This window comes from Opisthocomus hoazin, chromosome 4, assembly GCF_030867145.1.
Source record: "Opisthocomus hoazin isolate bOpiHoa1 chromosome 4, bOpiHoa1.hap1, whole genome shotgun sequence".
Taxonomy (NCBI): Eukaryota; Metazoa; Chordata; class Aves; order Opisthocomiformes; family Opisthocomidae; genus Opisthocomus; species Opisthocomus hoazin.
Window position 1 is genome coordinate 18174865 of NC_134417.1, and position 15025 is coordinate 18189889.

At 47.0% G+C, this 15025-nt stretch overlaps 1 protein-coding gene across 2 annotated transcripts in view; it reads left to right on the plus strand.

The window, feature by feature from the left end:
• Positions 1-15025, plus strand: part of DIS3L2 (DIS3 like 3'-5' exoribonuclease 2) — a 200706-nt gene that overhangs the window by 69726 nt on the left and 115955 nt on the right. For both annotated transcript variants that reach the window (XM_075418170.1, XM_075418171.1), the window contains 2 exons: positions 8469-8575; positions 9772-10019. In XM_075418170.1, coding sequence (XP_075274285.1) covers positions 8469-8575; positions 9772-10019 — 355 coding nt within the window. The remainder of the gene's footprint in view (positions 1-8468; positions 8576-9771; positions 10020-15025) is intronic.

A 15025-nucleotide genomic window follows, 5' to 3' on the forward strand; every position in this document is an offset into this window, starting at 1 on the left:
GACCAAGAGGAGGAGGTTGATGAGCCCTTCTACAGGCAGCTGCAAGCAGCCTCACAGTCATAGGCCCTGGTTCTCATGGGGGACTTCAGCCACCCTGACATCAGCTGGGAAGACCATACAGCTAGGCAGCCACAATCCAGGAGGTTCCTACAGAGCATTGATGATAACTTTCTGATGCAAGTGGTGGAGGAACCAACAAGGAAAGGCGTGCTGCTGGACCTCGTGTTAACAAACAAGGAGGGACTGGTGGAGGATGTGAAGGTTGGAGGTAGACTCGGCTGCAGTGACCATGAAATGGTCGAGTTCAGGATCCTGCGTGGAGGAAGCAGGGCGATAAGCAGGATCAAAACCCTGGACCTCAGGAGGGCTGACTTTGCCCTCTTCAAGGAGCTACTGGGAGGAATCCCGTGGGCCAGGGCTCTCGAAGGCAGAGGGGTCCATGAGTGCTGGTCGCTCTTTAAACAACACTTCTTCCATGCTCAGGAGCAGTGCATCCCCCTGAGAAAGAAATTTAGCAAAGGAGGCAGGAGACCTGCATGGTTAAACAAGGAGCTTCTAGCGGAGATCAGGCAGAAGAGAAAGGTCCATGGAATGTGGAAAGAGGGACAGGCCACTTGGGAAGAGTACAGAAACGTGGTGAGAGCGTGCAGGGATGCGACGAGGAAGGCCAAGGCTCACCTGGAATTGAAGCTGGCAAGGGATGTCAAAAACAACAAGAAGGGCTTCTTCAACTACATCAGCAGCAAAAGGAAGGCTAGGGACAATGTGGGGCCACTGCTGAATGAGGCGGGTGTCCTGGTGACGGAGGATGTGGAGAAGGCAGAGCTATTGAATGCCTTCTTTGCTTCAGTCTTCAGTGCTAAGACTGGCCCTCAGGAATCCCAGGCCCCGGAGGTAAGAGAAGAAGCCTACAAAGAGGACGACTTTCCCTTGGTCGAAGAGGACTGTGTGAGGGATCGCTTAAGTGATCTGGATGTCCACAAATCCATGGGCCCCGATGGAATGCACCCACGAGTGCTGAGGGAGCTGGCGGATGTCATTGCTGAGCCACTCTCCATCATCTTTGAGAGGTCCTGGAGGACAGGAGAGGTGCCCAAGGACTGGAGAAAGGCCAATGTCACTCCAATCTTCAAAAAGGGCAAGAAGGAGGACCCAGGGAACTACAGGCCGGTCAGCCTCACCTCCATCCCGGGAAAGGTGATGGAGCAGCTTATCCTGGAGGCCATCATGAAGCAAGTGGAAGAAAAGAAGGTTATCAGGAGTAGTCAGCATGGATTCACCAAGGGGAAATCATGCCTGACCAATCTGATAGCTTTCAACGATGGCATGACTGGCTGGGTAGATGAGGGGAGAGCAGTGGACGTAGTCTACCTCGACTTCAGCAAGGCTTCTGATGCTGTCTCCCATAACATCCTCATAGGCAAGCTCAGGAAGTGTGGGCTGGATGAGTGGACAGTGAGGTGGATTGAGAACTGGCTGAATGGCAGAACTCAGAGGACTGTCATCAGCGGCGCTGAGTCTAGTTGGAGGCTGGTAACTAGTGGTGTCCCTCAGGGGTCAGTACTGGGCCCAGTCTTGTTTAACTTCTTCATCAACGACCTGGATGAAGAGTTAGAATGTACCCTCAGCAAGTTTGCTGATGACACCAAACTGGGAGGAGCGGTGGATGCACCAGAAGGCTGTGCTGCCATTCAGCAAGACCTGGACAGGCTGGAGAGCTGGACACAGAGGAACCTGATGAAGCTCAACATGGGCAAGTGCAGGGTCCTGCACCTGGGGAGGAACAACCCCATGCACCAGTACAGGCTTGGGGTGGACCTGCTGGAGAGCAGCTCTGCGGAGAGGGACCTGGGTGTCCTGGTGGACGACAGGTTAACCATGAGCCAGCAGTGTGCCCTGGCTGGCAAGAAAGCCAATGGGATCCTGGGGTGCATCAAGAAGAGTGTGGCCAGCAGGACGAGGGAGGTTCTCTTTCCCCTCTACACTGCCCTGGTGAGGCCTCATCTGCAGTACTGTGTCCAGTTCTGGGCTCCCCAGTTCAAGAAAGATGAAGAGCTACTGGAGAGAGTCCAGCGGAGGGCTACGAGGATGGTGAGGGGACTGGAGCATCTCCCCTACGAGGAGAGGTTGAGGGAACTGGGCTTGTTCAGCCTGAAGAAGCGAAGGCTGCGAGGGGACCTTATAAATGCCTACAAATATCTGAAGGGTGGGTGTCAGGAGGATGGGGCCAAGCTCTTTTCAGTGGTGCCCAGTGACAGGACAAGGGGCAACGGGCACAAACTGAGGCACAGGAAGTTCCGTCTGAACATGAGGAAGAACTTCGTCCCTCTGAGGGTGATGGAGCACTGGAACAGGCTGCCCAGGGAGGTTGTGGAGTCTCCTTCTCTGGAGATATTCAAGCCCTGCCTGGACAAGGTCCTGTGCAGCCTGCTGTAGGTGACCCTGCTTCGGCAGGGGGGTTGGACTAGATGACCCACAGAGGTCCCTTCCAACCCCTACTATTCTGTGATTCTGTCCCGATTACCTGTGCTGTGGTTGTAGTAATAATACGTGGTTACTGAGACAGCTATGATTTGATCTGTTTGGCTAGAAGGCAGCTTCCCCAGATGGTGTTGAATCTTTGTTGCAGATCAGGCTTGGAAGGTTCTAAGGAAAAGTGACACTCCTGCCTCATCATTCTGCCATCCCCTCCATCCTTCCTCCTGGAGGTGGCTAAATATAAGTAAATAGTTATATGCTTGGCTGTGTTGTGTGTGTGAGGAAGCCAGCTATACTCACCTCTTCATGTTGCCTTTGCTCTGTGTTATTGCAGACGCTCGTCTCTCTGCTGTACACGTCCGTTATTATGCCTTTCCTCTCCCTCTCTGAGGGTCTCCTCCCACCCGTGCATCTTCAAAAATCTTCTTACTAATGATCTGAGTCTCCTGGTCCACGTCTTCAGTGTGCCGTTGGGCACGCAGGTGTGTGAGTTCAGGTGTTTAGACATAAACAGCTGTGGCAGGGTGAGTCTGTTTAAATGAGTGTTCAAAATATACGTCTGTAAGGAAGTGAGTCCCGTTCATTTGATGCACAGCTCTGTGATGAGACAACTCGGGAGCGCTTCATGGTTTGGAGCAGCTTTGCTTCTTACCTGCAGAGCCCTCTTGCATTGCACACGGGAGCTGTTACGCTGATTTTGGACAGGCTGCAAGTGTTAAATTCCAAAGCTGTTGGCTTAACAGTCTCATCACGGTGAACTACCTGTCTTCCCTCAGTCACAGGTGGGAAGCTCTGTGCGTGAAGATATAAATACTTGCAAAACACTGCTTCTTGCACAATATTTTCCCAAGTGAGCCTTCTTATAGCCTGTTTAAAATAAATTTTAGTTTTGCATAGTACCTGGTACCAAGTGAAATGGCACTTTGCTTCCTCCCTCCCTTTTGGGTAGGGAGGAGAGGCTCTTTGGTCTGCAAGGTGAGACTTCTGAGAGCGCTCGCTTGGACCTCTGTACTGTGGACTCAATGAGGGAGGAATCTGCCAAGGTCAGGAGAAGCTTCAGAGCTCCTACCCTTTGTAGGTACCTGAAAAACTTTGTAGGAAGTGAAATCATCCAGCTAGGGACAGATGTGTCTAAGAAACCAGATCCCTTTGTTTTGATCCATGAAAAATTACATTTTGGTTTACTTGGTGAAAGGGAGGACCAAGTGTAATGCGAACCACTTGTTCCTACCATCAGGGTTGTGTTCTGGAGGAAAATCTTGTTCTGTGCCAATAAACATTGGTGACAGAATGTGAAGGGCCCTTCTACTGTCTTCCAAACAGCAGCATGTTTCCTTCTCGTTGTCCCTAAAACTGAGGATCGTAGCAGAATAGCGTAACCCAGGGCGAATCGGCGCGTGTGTTTGAATGTGTCGCTTTCTGGTTGAAGGGAGTTTGCATTTCCGTGTGCCTCTTGTGTTGAGACAGACAGAACTTCCGAAAACACGTCCTTCTGGAGTGTGACACACAGTCCTTGAGATATTTATAATAAACTGGTTTGTTTTATACCGCTTCCCTTATGTATTTGGTACTAAAACATAACATGCTGAAAACTGTTTATTGAAGCAGACATCAGAGTACCAAAGTGTTGTTACTACATAAGTAACTAGTAGACTTTGCTGTTGAAAGGTTTACAGATGTGCTGGTATCAGAGCACCAAGCTGAAAAGCAGTATTTTCTTTTTGAAAATTCATTTCAATATATTAATATCAATATATTCATATCAATAATGCCTTCTGATGGGATTCTTAGGTATACGCATGTAGAGTAAGCCAACTCGCTTCTCAAGCAGATTTTTTTTTTTCTAGCTGAAGTAGCAAACATTGAACTTTTTTTTTTTTTTTTTTTACGAACTTGTTTCTTTCCATCCACGGAGGGAGAATTTTTTTTCCAGTGAGTTGTTTTTGAGATCTGAAACTGCGATATATTTTCGTTTGCAAGTGGATATTGCATCTTTAATTGTATTCTTTTTGGACAGAATTGCATATTTCCACAGTGACCAATACAAACCTAGTGAAAATAATTTTGGATCTGTCACAAGTAATCAGAATTTTAGTCTGATGACTTTTGGTCTGCTTTGACCCCCTTTTAATGTTCACGCTAATTTCATTGTAAAAGGAAATTGAGGGGCTTTAAAAAACTAATGTTTGACCTAGGAATGCCTGTCAGGCAAATCTAAGTGTGCATTGAAGCTGCCTAAACTGATCTCTTACAGAGGGAGGCAAATTCCAAGTGTCCTGGATCTACTTTGTTGGTAATAACATAAATAATTTGAGTTGCTTTTTTGTATCCAGTGCCTAATTTTTTTTAAGTAAGACTGTTACAGTTTTGGTTTGTCAGATAATCGCTGAAAGGAAAACAGTGAGATTATAATGCAGTTTCACTGGATCCTAGCTGCTGAAGTGTGTTTTCACTGTAAGATAAGCTTATGAAATACTGCCCAAGCTAACATAGTAAATCTTTCTCAGAAAACATGTCTTTGCCCAGGGTGGAAATATTGAATGGTCATTGGATAACCACTGCAGTAAAGGGGTCAGAATAATTCATTTTTAGTTTGGCTTAATGCAAAGAGTTTCTTCCCACCTCCCCTGCTAAAAATCCTGCTCCTCTCCCAAGTTAACTCTCCTTAAGTATTGCCTCTGTGGCTCTGCCCTGTTGTATCTCCAGGCTCAGATCTTCCAGCTCACCAGTCTCCATGGGGCCCTGATGCCTCCCGTCTCTGCCCACCCACCGAGTTCCAGCTTCACTGGGGGGAAGGGGGATGTGCGATGAAGGAGAGGGACTAGCAGAAGTGTATTTAGGGGACTCACGTGCCAGACTCTTATGGCAGATTGTTGCTGTTGAGACTGAGGTTTCTGCGCAGTAGTTTGACAGCTGAGCCAGGTGGATGCTGGATCTGGGTAGTTGTCCTTTCTGAGCTGGGTTTGTCACAGGGAACCCTCTTTGTTGGTGCTTGGCTATTGTGGACCTCTGAGCATTAGATGTAGTCCTGGTACCAACAGAATTTTGACTTCAGAAGGAGCAGCTACAGGCTATAGAGAAGTCCACATCTCTTGGCCCCAGGAGTACAGAGTTCCTTGTCTGTCTTCTTCCCTGTCCCTTGTTTCAGGAGCATTCTCCATTAGCAAATGTATGTGATGACCTTTTAGATACTGAAGTTGAAGATGGATAAGAATAAGCAGATGGCTGGGATTTGCTTCCTTCTTTCTTTCTGTTGAGGGTATAGTTGTAGCTCTGTCTACTGGAGTCTCTAATAATCCCAGGATTTTTGGGGAGGGATGCTGAAACTGGAGAGACCCCTGAAGAAGGAGATACTGTCCAGCCAGGCTTCATTTGTGAAGGAAAAAGGCAAGTTCTACCATATGCCACAGTGAGAATTTAGATGCTTTCTGGTATCTGTACTGGGTTCACATGGGGCTCAGCTTCATCAAGATGGGGGGTAATGGCCCAGCCCTGCATGTTGTTCATCCTAGGCATTTGCTGCGCTCCCTGTGACAGCTCCCTCTGGGTGCTTCTGTGCTTTTGCATGCGTGTGTGTGATACGTGCGGAGGACTTCACTGCTGGCTCCTTTTTTGACAGGGAAAACTGCTTCCATGAAAAAAAAAAAGCACGACTTTTTGGAGAAATAGGTGTTGGAAGGATAGGTGGAATGAAGGCAGTGCCAACAAGGACATGTTCCTCGTGTGGCTCCTGGTGCTTCTCTCATTCTTGCCTGCTGGACCTTGAGTCACTCTTGTTGTTCTGCTGTGCTGGAAGAGCAGCGAATGCTGCTCTTGCTTTTTTACCCAGCATGTTTCGATCTGGTTTCTCTTCCAACCAGTACATGCCATTCAGTGTAGGAGAGTTCACTCCAGTAAAGCCCTGGGCTTGTGGCAGGTGTGCCTGAAGGCATGGCCCTTGGAAGGCTACCAACCTCCCCTTGGCCTCGGCCCCTGCCAGTGTTTCTTTGTCCCATGTCATTCTGCTCTTTGTCCGAGCTGTCTTTATGGTTGGCACACCACAAACTATGACTATTAACTTGTGGCTTAAAAACTTTTAAGAAAGCAAAACAGCTCCTTGCTTTTATTCCTTACTAACTGATTGCCTTGTATGCTGGCAAAGGTATTGGAGGAGGTAAGCAAATGTGGTGTGTGACTTGGGTATCTCCACTTTTTAAACTGTTCATAATTATCTGAGCAACTTTTTTCCACAACTTGTTTGTCACCATGCAACTCTGGGTGGTTTTATCCCTTAGTAACCCTGATGGTGGCAAATCTGAGTTTATTTCAGTAGAAGAGAAGTGGGTTTGCTACTGCTGCTGCTTTTGGATGTGCAGCTGCTACTACTGCTGCTTTTTTTAGGAAAGTAGATTGGTATTTAAACCACTGAATATCTGTCCATTCTCCTCTCAGCCTTGCTAGCAAGTCAGTAAAGATAAAATAAAATTAAAGTCACTTAGATTCTTCCGAAAAATATGATCTCTGGGAAGAGGCGAAGTCTGAAGAGCTTTGTATCAGAAGGTGAAGCTGGGGATAATTAGCAGCATATGAGAACCAGAGTTTGTCATTAGAGCGGTAGCTGTCATTGTCAAACGACTGCTGGGGTAATGCTGCCCGAAGGCAACCCAGGCCGTCCGTGGCGGCACGACCATCTGTGACGGTGCCCTGGTGTCGATGGTGCCCAGCCGTTCCCCTCGGGGCAAGCGGCTGCTCCCCGCTGCCGCCCCGGCCCCCCCAGCGCCAGTCCCCAGCGCCCCGGCACTGCTGGCAGCTGCTGCCCCCCTCCCGCAGCCCGGCCCTGTCCATTCATCTTGCCACCAGCAGCCGCCATCGAGGGTCCCTGCGGGGTAGAGGGGTGTCGTCTGGGGGCCAGGGTCTGCGTGTCACCGCCGCTCTACGTGGGGCTTTCTGGCGTGTGTGCGTGCCATCAGCCTGCTGCAGCATGGTCTGCAGTGAAAAGTTGCTTTATCTCATGTCTTCTAAGGCAAATGGTGACAGCTACGTCCCTTGAAACTTGCGGTTGGTGTCACGGTCTCTTTCAGAAAGCAAAATTTCTTTTGAACCCTCAGGGCCTAATTTTAGCACACGTGCATGAGATGGATACAACTGCCATACCAGTGGATAAAGGCAGCCATCTCCCACCAGCCTTCCAGACAAGAGCAAGTGGATGTTTCCATCCAAAAAACTGTCAGAGCAGTAACCACAGGCTCCCAGTAGGGATGCAGCTCGGGGAGGAATGATCCCAGCCTTCTCCATGGCAAAGGTCACTTGGGATGTTTGTAAACACTAAACGCATTCGGTGTGCCAGCCATCTATAGCAGATACTTCCAAACTGAGGTACTTGAATATCTGAAAATCACAAACTAGAAATTAGTTGACAGTTGATTTAAATATTAATTGATATCTGGTCAAGAGATTTCAGGAGGAGGGAGCTGGTTGTCGTATTTAGTGATTCATAAGACTTTTTCATAACCCTGGTCCACAACTGAAGAGAGTCAGCTTAGTAGATACGGTTTCAGTTTCAAAGATTAACGTGCATTTTATGCCTTGCATAACATTTTTAAAGGAAATTAAATATCAAATGATGTATGTATTTAAAGGACTACTTATATAATGTTAATGACTTCAACTAAGAAATGCCAGGAAATGAATGTAGTTCTTAGTATTAAATGAACAGAATGTGTTTTCCACCATTTTGTTTATTATGGCTGGTATAGTTCTACTTGTAAAGTTGGGATTTATTTTGATTTCTGTTGTTTTTAGCAGACCTGCATGGTAAGTGAAACATACATCTGCTCCCTGTGGTAGTCTGGAGAAATAGTAAATGCTTCATGCTTGGCTGTTCTGATACTTCAGAGATCTTTTTCCTTTCAAATAAGTCCACTTACATGCACCTTGTGTTGTAGTTTACAGCAAAGGCCCGACATGAATTTGTTGTGTGCTACAGTAACTGTTGTGTGTGTTTGTTGCAGCGAAGGCTGCTGGGATTGGTGGTGTGCACAGGACAAAGCAAGAAGATGGACCCAAGGTGAACGATCCCAGGCTCCTGCCGGATAAGTTTCTCCAGAGGACAGCCAAGGTAACTCCGTGGAGAGTGACAGGCGAGTACGTGTGTGCTCCCAAAGGCTGAAGGAGACTGGCCCTGGCCTCCCAGTAGTCTCCATCTGTTGATCTTTGAATGTCATTCCCCATTTCAAAGAGAATAATTGTCTGATCTGATAAAAATCAAGTGTCTTGTTATTTTTACCAATTATCCTAGTTTAAATTCCCTTTGTTTGTTATGCAAAATTACTTAGCAAGATTCAGGAAAAAGATTGAATACTAATGTGAGTGTCAGGATATCCAAAGTTGTCAGAATTAATTCTTACAGACATTGGAAAGACTGCTAGTGCTGTTGGTTCAAGATTTGAGCCAATCTCTGAATGTTAAGAGACCTGAAAAGGACTATTGGGTCAGGCTGGGTCGGGTCTCTTCCACGTCTTCTGCTTTCCCTTGCAGCTTCTGGTCTGGTCCCTCTTCTGGGCTGGGCTGCCCTCTGGTCTCATCCAGCGTGGCAATTGCAGTGCTCAAAATCGCACAGAGGTGCAGCTCCTGAAACCTTCTGGAAGGATTCTTCTGTATAAGCTTAGGAAATCGACTATAATATTTCTGTTACCCAATGATTTATTATGGTCTACAAAAATATAGCCTCGATGAACACCTCTCTGGAACAATTATTTAGTGATATTGTAATTTATTATTCTTTTCAAAGCCATCTTGTATAAAGGTAAAATAACCCCTAACTTCAGAAAGCACAAAGAGGAGGAGAGAACTGCCAAATTCCCCACAGCACATCCTTTCCTGTGGTTAGTGTTGGATCCGCCAGCGGCACCGTTTTTGGACTGGCTTGTTCCGCGCTGAATGTTGAAATCACAGGCTGAGGATACAAATGAAAGATTTTACAGGAGTTGCTTGTATGTGGTGGCTAATTCCCTGCATTTGGAAGCATCTGCTTCTTGTCTGGTTTTGTTCTGTAATCAAGAAAATTGCTGTAGAGAGCTAGCACTTGGAAGGCACTTAGCTCTTCTGTAGCCATGAGCAAGATGGCAAGGAAAATACATCGTAAATAGGTACTTGGTTAAAAAATGCACACGCACGTATACACACACAGGGAAAACGTGATATACGTCTTGTCATTTTTCCAGATATTCTGCTAAGCTTCTGTGTATCCCTATTCTGTTAAAGAAAATAAGTTTCTCTGAAGGTATTAACTATAGAAACCTTTGCCTCTTCCAGGTGGTCTGTATTTTGGAAAAGAAGCATTCCCGAGCAGCTACAGGCTTCATCAAGCTTCTGGCAGACAAGAACAGTGAACTCTTCAGGAGGTGTGCCATGTTCTCACCTGTGGACCACAGAGTGCCCAGGGCCTACGTGTCCTTGGCTGATTGCCCTCCAGACTTTGTGACCAGGCCTGAGGACTATTCAAATATGCTCTTCATCTGTCGCATAGTGGACTGGAAAGAAGACAGCAACTTTGCAACAGGGTATGTGGCTGCCATTGGAAGTAGAGATGGCTGAGATTTCTGGTTGGAGTTCTTGGTTCCCCTTGATTTGATACATGCGATAGGCACAGGAATCTGTTAACAAAAGGGTCTTGTATCCCTCTGGTATTTGGTGGATAAACGGTGATGAGGGTAAGGATAGCTCATCGCTCGTTTGTCTCATGGCTACAGAATGTTAGTTTCTTTTGGTGCTTGCTTCGGTGTGCTGGCACATCACAGCGTCAATGAGCCTACGGTCTTTGCTCAGAAGAGCTTGCAGTCTAGAGGGAGCATACACAGGTACTTAGCCTGACCAGCACAAGCACCGTAGGGTGCTGTCAGTCTTTCAGCCTTTCCTTCCTTTGCACAAGAAGAGTACAAAGTATGTAGGCATTTCATTTCTGCCAAAGGAAGAAGATCAGTAGCTGTGAGGCTCGTCTTTGTTTTTTAAGCCTTTACTGGTAAGAAGTAGAAGAAAGTCACAGATTTTTGTGGTTTTAAATTTGCATTGCTTCAGGGAGGGATACTAGAAATCAAGAGAAGATTCATTCACTCCTGAAGCAGATGAGAAGGGTGTTGCACTCAGTGCTTTTCAGGACACACTGTGAAGCCATTGCTGTCCAGAGTTCAAACTGCGGGCACCACCGTGAAGGAGAAGATTTTAAGCCAGGGCTACTCAAATGACCTATGCTGGGCTGGATCCAGATGGCAAGTTCATTTTGCCTTTCCTTGAGGAAGACCTTATAGTTTTCAGCATTTTCATCCTTTCTTGGGAATAGCTGCAGCGTGCGAAGCGCCTCCTTGGAGTGGCCACATTGTTTCCTATTGAGTGGATCTCAGTAAGAAATCGTGGACATTGATACATCTATTCAGTTATCTTGGCAAAAACTGAGTAATTCTGGTTTAGTTGGTCATACAGAGTAGGTAACTCTGACCTGTAATGCTGTGGTCAAATTTTGCAGATGGGGGAGATCTGGATGTAATCTGGAGCATGTGCCGTAGTGGGAGTTGGGCATAAAGCCCAACCTTTCTCTTCCCCTTGCAAAGCTGGTCTGATGGGGTAGCACAACTGACGTACAGTAGTGTCAGCACCATGGGTTTTGGAGTGCTTGGCTCAGACTCCTGGTAAAGTTTAAAACTTATGTAAAACTTTTTTTTTTTTTTTTTCTTAAGAGTAAGTATGTTTTCACAGATCTGTCAGCCCTAGAACTAAAGGGTAAACTAAACTGAAGTCCCTGTTTCCCTGAGGTTGAAGTTTGTTATCAGTTGTGGGTGCTTTGTGTGCCCAGTAACAGCAAGTTTCACGTGTACTCCTTGAGAGCCACATGATCCCTTAAGTCACTCAGTATTTCCCAGCTAAACTGCAGTGCGTGAACTGAAGTGGCCTCCCTTTGAGCCCCACTCAACTAGGGGCTGGCTGTGCTGTGAACTGCGCTATGACTAAGTTTCTTATTGGCAGAGTTTTTCTTTGTCGTCTTTGACTCCAATAGAGAAAAGACTGGAGGGTGATTGTGCTCTTGGCTTCTTGTCATGCACAACCCCCCCTTTTTAGCAGAAGTGGGGGAAATTGGGAGGATGGGCTAATGCGTTTTTTCACTGGCTAATGTTTGTGTCTTTAATCTGTGCTTCTGACAACATTGTATATTCTCATCTGGCTCTTAGTTTTCCAAGATGTAAAGGGTGTTGTCAGGAAAGAAAATGTCCATGATTGTCTTCGCACATAGCTGCTTCCTCTGGGACTTGGTTGCACTTCAGTAAGTGCCTTGTGGAGATGGGAGCATAAAACCTCGGTGACTTATTTTGTTTTTAACTATAAATATGTGCTCATTTAAACACTGAAAGACAAGGAAAACTCTTGAAGGCCCCAGAAGTTCCTGTTTGCATTTGGGCTAGCCTATAAGCTTGTTTATAAGCCGTGTGAGTAGTCATGGCCCAGCTGAAGGAGAAATGAGCAGTTGATCTGCAGCTCATGGCATGCTTAGATTTTTAAGCTTTCTTGTGCACGCCTGAGTTCGGCCCACAGACTTCATGATACCCCTTTGGCAGCACCACCATGGTTTTGAAGGTGTCTGGACTAAAGAGCCTGCAGGTCATCACTGCACCGTCGAAGTCTGCTGGAAGTATGACAAGGAAAAGTCCCTCTGTAGTTGGCAGTCATTTCCCCCGGACACCTTTGGTGTTTCCAGGTGCTCTCCGTCCTGCAGCTGAACTCCCCCAGGCTGGTCACACACCTTCCTCAGCTTTCCTTTTTCCTTGGGAAGTTCAGTGCCGGGTTTCCAGGCACAGTTCACAGCATATTCTGGTCTTCACCGTGACAGCAAGTGGCTGGAGCAGTGAGATGCCCTGGCCAAGAGTTTGACGGTGGCACTGACCACCCAGGGTGGTCACCTGCAGAGGGGCAACCTGTCAGTCCCTGGAGGTCCCCTTGGGGGGGGTGGTGCGTTTCTGTGTCGAGATTGCCACCTGGTGGTCACCAGTGAGACACTGTCCCCTCTGAAGGCCACCCTGTCACCCCGACTGTGCTGGGAAGGAGCAGGGAGGACCTCGTGTCTCCATGTCCTGCTGGGGATGCACTGAGTTCGTGCTGCTGTGCTCCTCCTGCGTGTGAAGTGATTTGACCATGGCAGTGAAATGCCATTTAAATGTACGTGCTTCAGGCAGCAGGTAAAGAAAAATAGCTCCAAAATATTCTTCTTTTCCAGATAAATATTACAAGTACTGTAATAGAACCTTTTTCAATGTTGGAGTCCAGGACTGTTCGGAGTGTTAGTCCAGATGCCTCTGCACTTTTGGAGATGGTTAAGGTGGAATCTTTTTGCCCTCACATATGGGGATTGATGAGACTATTAAAAAAAAAAAAGCAGTAGTGAAACACAGAATCCCTGTGTTGCCTGGGGGCTTGTGGCTATTCTAGTTCAGGGCCTTAGATGCTGGTCTGTTAAGGTGACAAGATTTGTCATGGCATTTGCAATAAAATGAAACGTTGCAGGATGTTCTTTCACTTGACACTCTTTCCAAAGCCATCCAAGTGGCTTAAATTCCTTTCATCTCTGGCATTTTATTCAATTTTTTTAATTCACAAATGTATTTGGTGTGAGGGTAAATGACCAGATACCTTGGGTAGCTCACTGTAAGGCTCGAGGGAAGGTCCGATCCCCGAGCAATGTAGCTCTTTTGGAAAAACATCTCTTTGCAGGTGGGACTGTATCTCAGGGAAGCTGCGTTCCCTCAGCAGAGCGGATCGCTGACCCGCCCTGCAGTGTGGAATGGCCCCGCCGGTGTGGGATAGCGGCACCGGTGTGGGGGTCACTGTGCTGCTCCTGCGCTCCCACGGCCAGTGGCCCCGTGTGTGGCGTGGGGCTGAACTGTGCTCCCAGGCACTTGGGTTCTCATGACACAGCTCTCTGTCTCCATGATGCTCAGCCCTGCAGCCATCTCACTGTCTCCACTGGGACCTCTGGGCTTTACCAAGCCTGAGCAGCTCTGCCTGTGAGCTCCAGGCCCTGAGCGGTGGGAGCAGCCGGGTGGTCTTCCTTGCTGTCCCCTCCCTTGCTCCTGTACAAGCTTCCTCTAGGAGCAGTGGCTTATTGGTGTGTAGGATGTTCTGCTGCTGCTGAAACAAACCCTCCATGTAGGATGACTATGGACAAGTCTGCTCCAGGAGAGACTGAGTAAGGTTAAGTCCCCAGGGAAGTTATTCACTCCCATCTGGGAGCCTGCCCATCTTTCCAAACGAAACAAGCTTTGTGTAATTATGCTTTGTCTTTCTGGAGAGTTCTTATCGTGTAACCTTTGAACATGTTGGCTGGTTTCAGCTGAGTCTGGGGAGCGGAGAGGGCCCGAATGTTTGTAGAAATGGGTGGCCAACTAGACGTGATCAGTGTCACCCCGAAGGGAAGATGGCAGCATAAGAGTGGCTCTGCCCCAGGCACACACGCCTGGGAGGTGAAGCTCCGGTGAGTCGGCAGCTCGGAGCAGGTCATGAGCTTGCAGCCGTGGCTGCTGTGGAGCAGTACCCTGTGCTGGGTGCTGCCCAACGCCCTGGCCATGGCACGCTCCCGTCGGTGCACGCTGCCGCTGTCACTGACATCAGTCCAAGGGTATTCAAGGAAGCCTCCAGCATGCTCTAATGCTCCCCTATCCACGTCACAGAAATGTTTTACGTCTGTAACCTTTATATATTTTTTTTTTTTACCTTTTAACATTTAAAAAAAAAAAGATACACGCAAGCCTGGGGTGTCACAGACACCACGACTCCCTGGGAGCGAGCGTCTGGCTGCTGCTGGGCCCTGTGCCTGTGGTTGTTTATAAGCCTCTTGAACTATTCTTGCTACCTTTGGTGGCCGTGGAGCCCCATGAGTGATTTTTACAGCCTGGCTTTTACTCCAAGGCCATCGGTGATCCTATATGCGTTACCTTTGATCACATGCTGTCCTGTCAGATTTTGCTCTGATGCAAGTCATCATGTCTGCGTGACTGTAACAAGGCCCCAATTAAAGTCAGTTGTGCACTTTTTATTTCAAGGTACTTGGGAAATGTTCCCTGGAACACTGTAAATCAAATGTTAATTACTATTAAAAAAATATTAGTCCTATATCAAACCTCTGGGTAAACCCCTTATGGTTTATAATCTAATTTCATTAAACGGATCAAGGGAACATGGGTTTCAAGACTGAGCTGGAAAGCACTCTGGCATTCAGAGGTGCTTTCCATGACTTGCTGTGCAGATGTCCAGCCGCCCTCCTGGTGCACTTCCCAGCTCGGCCCTTCCAAGAGAACGAGCACCTGAGACTCAAGCTCTTGCCATTTCTTTTTGGTAGGGCAACACCTTCTCTCTTTCTTCTTTTTTTTTTTTTTTCCTTTTTTTTTTCTTTTTTTTTTTCCTTTTTTTCTTTTTTTTTTCTTTTTTTTTTCTTTTTTTTTTCTTTTTTTTTTCTTTTTTTTTTCTTTTTTTTTTCTTTTTTTTTTCTTTTTTTTTTCTTTTTTTTTTCTTTTTTTTTTCTTTTTTT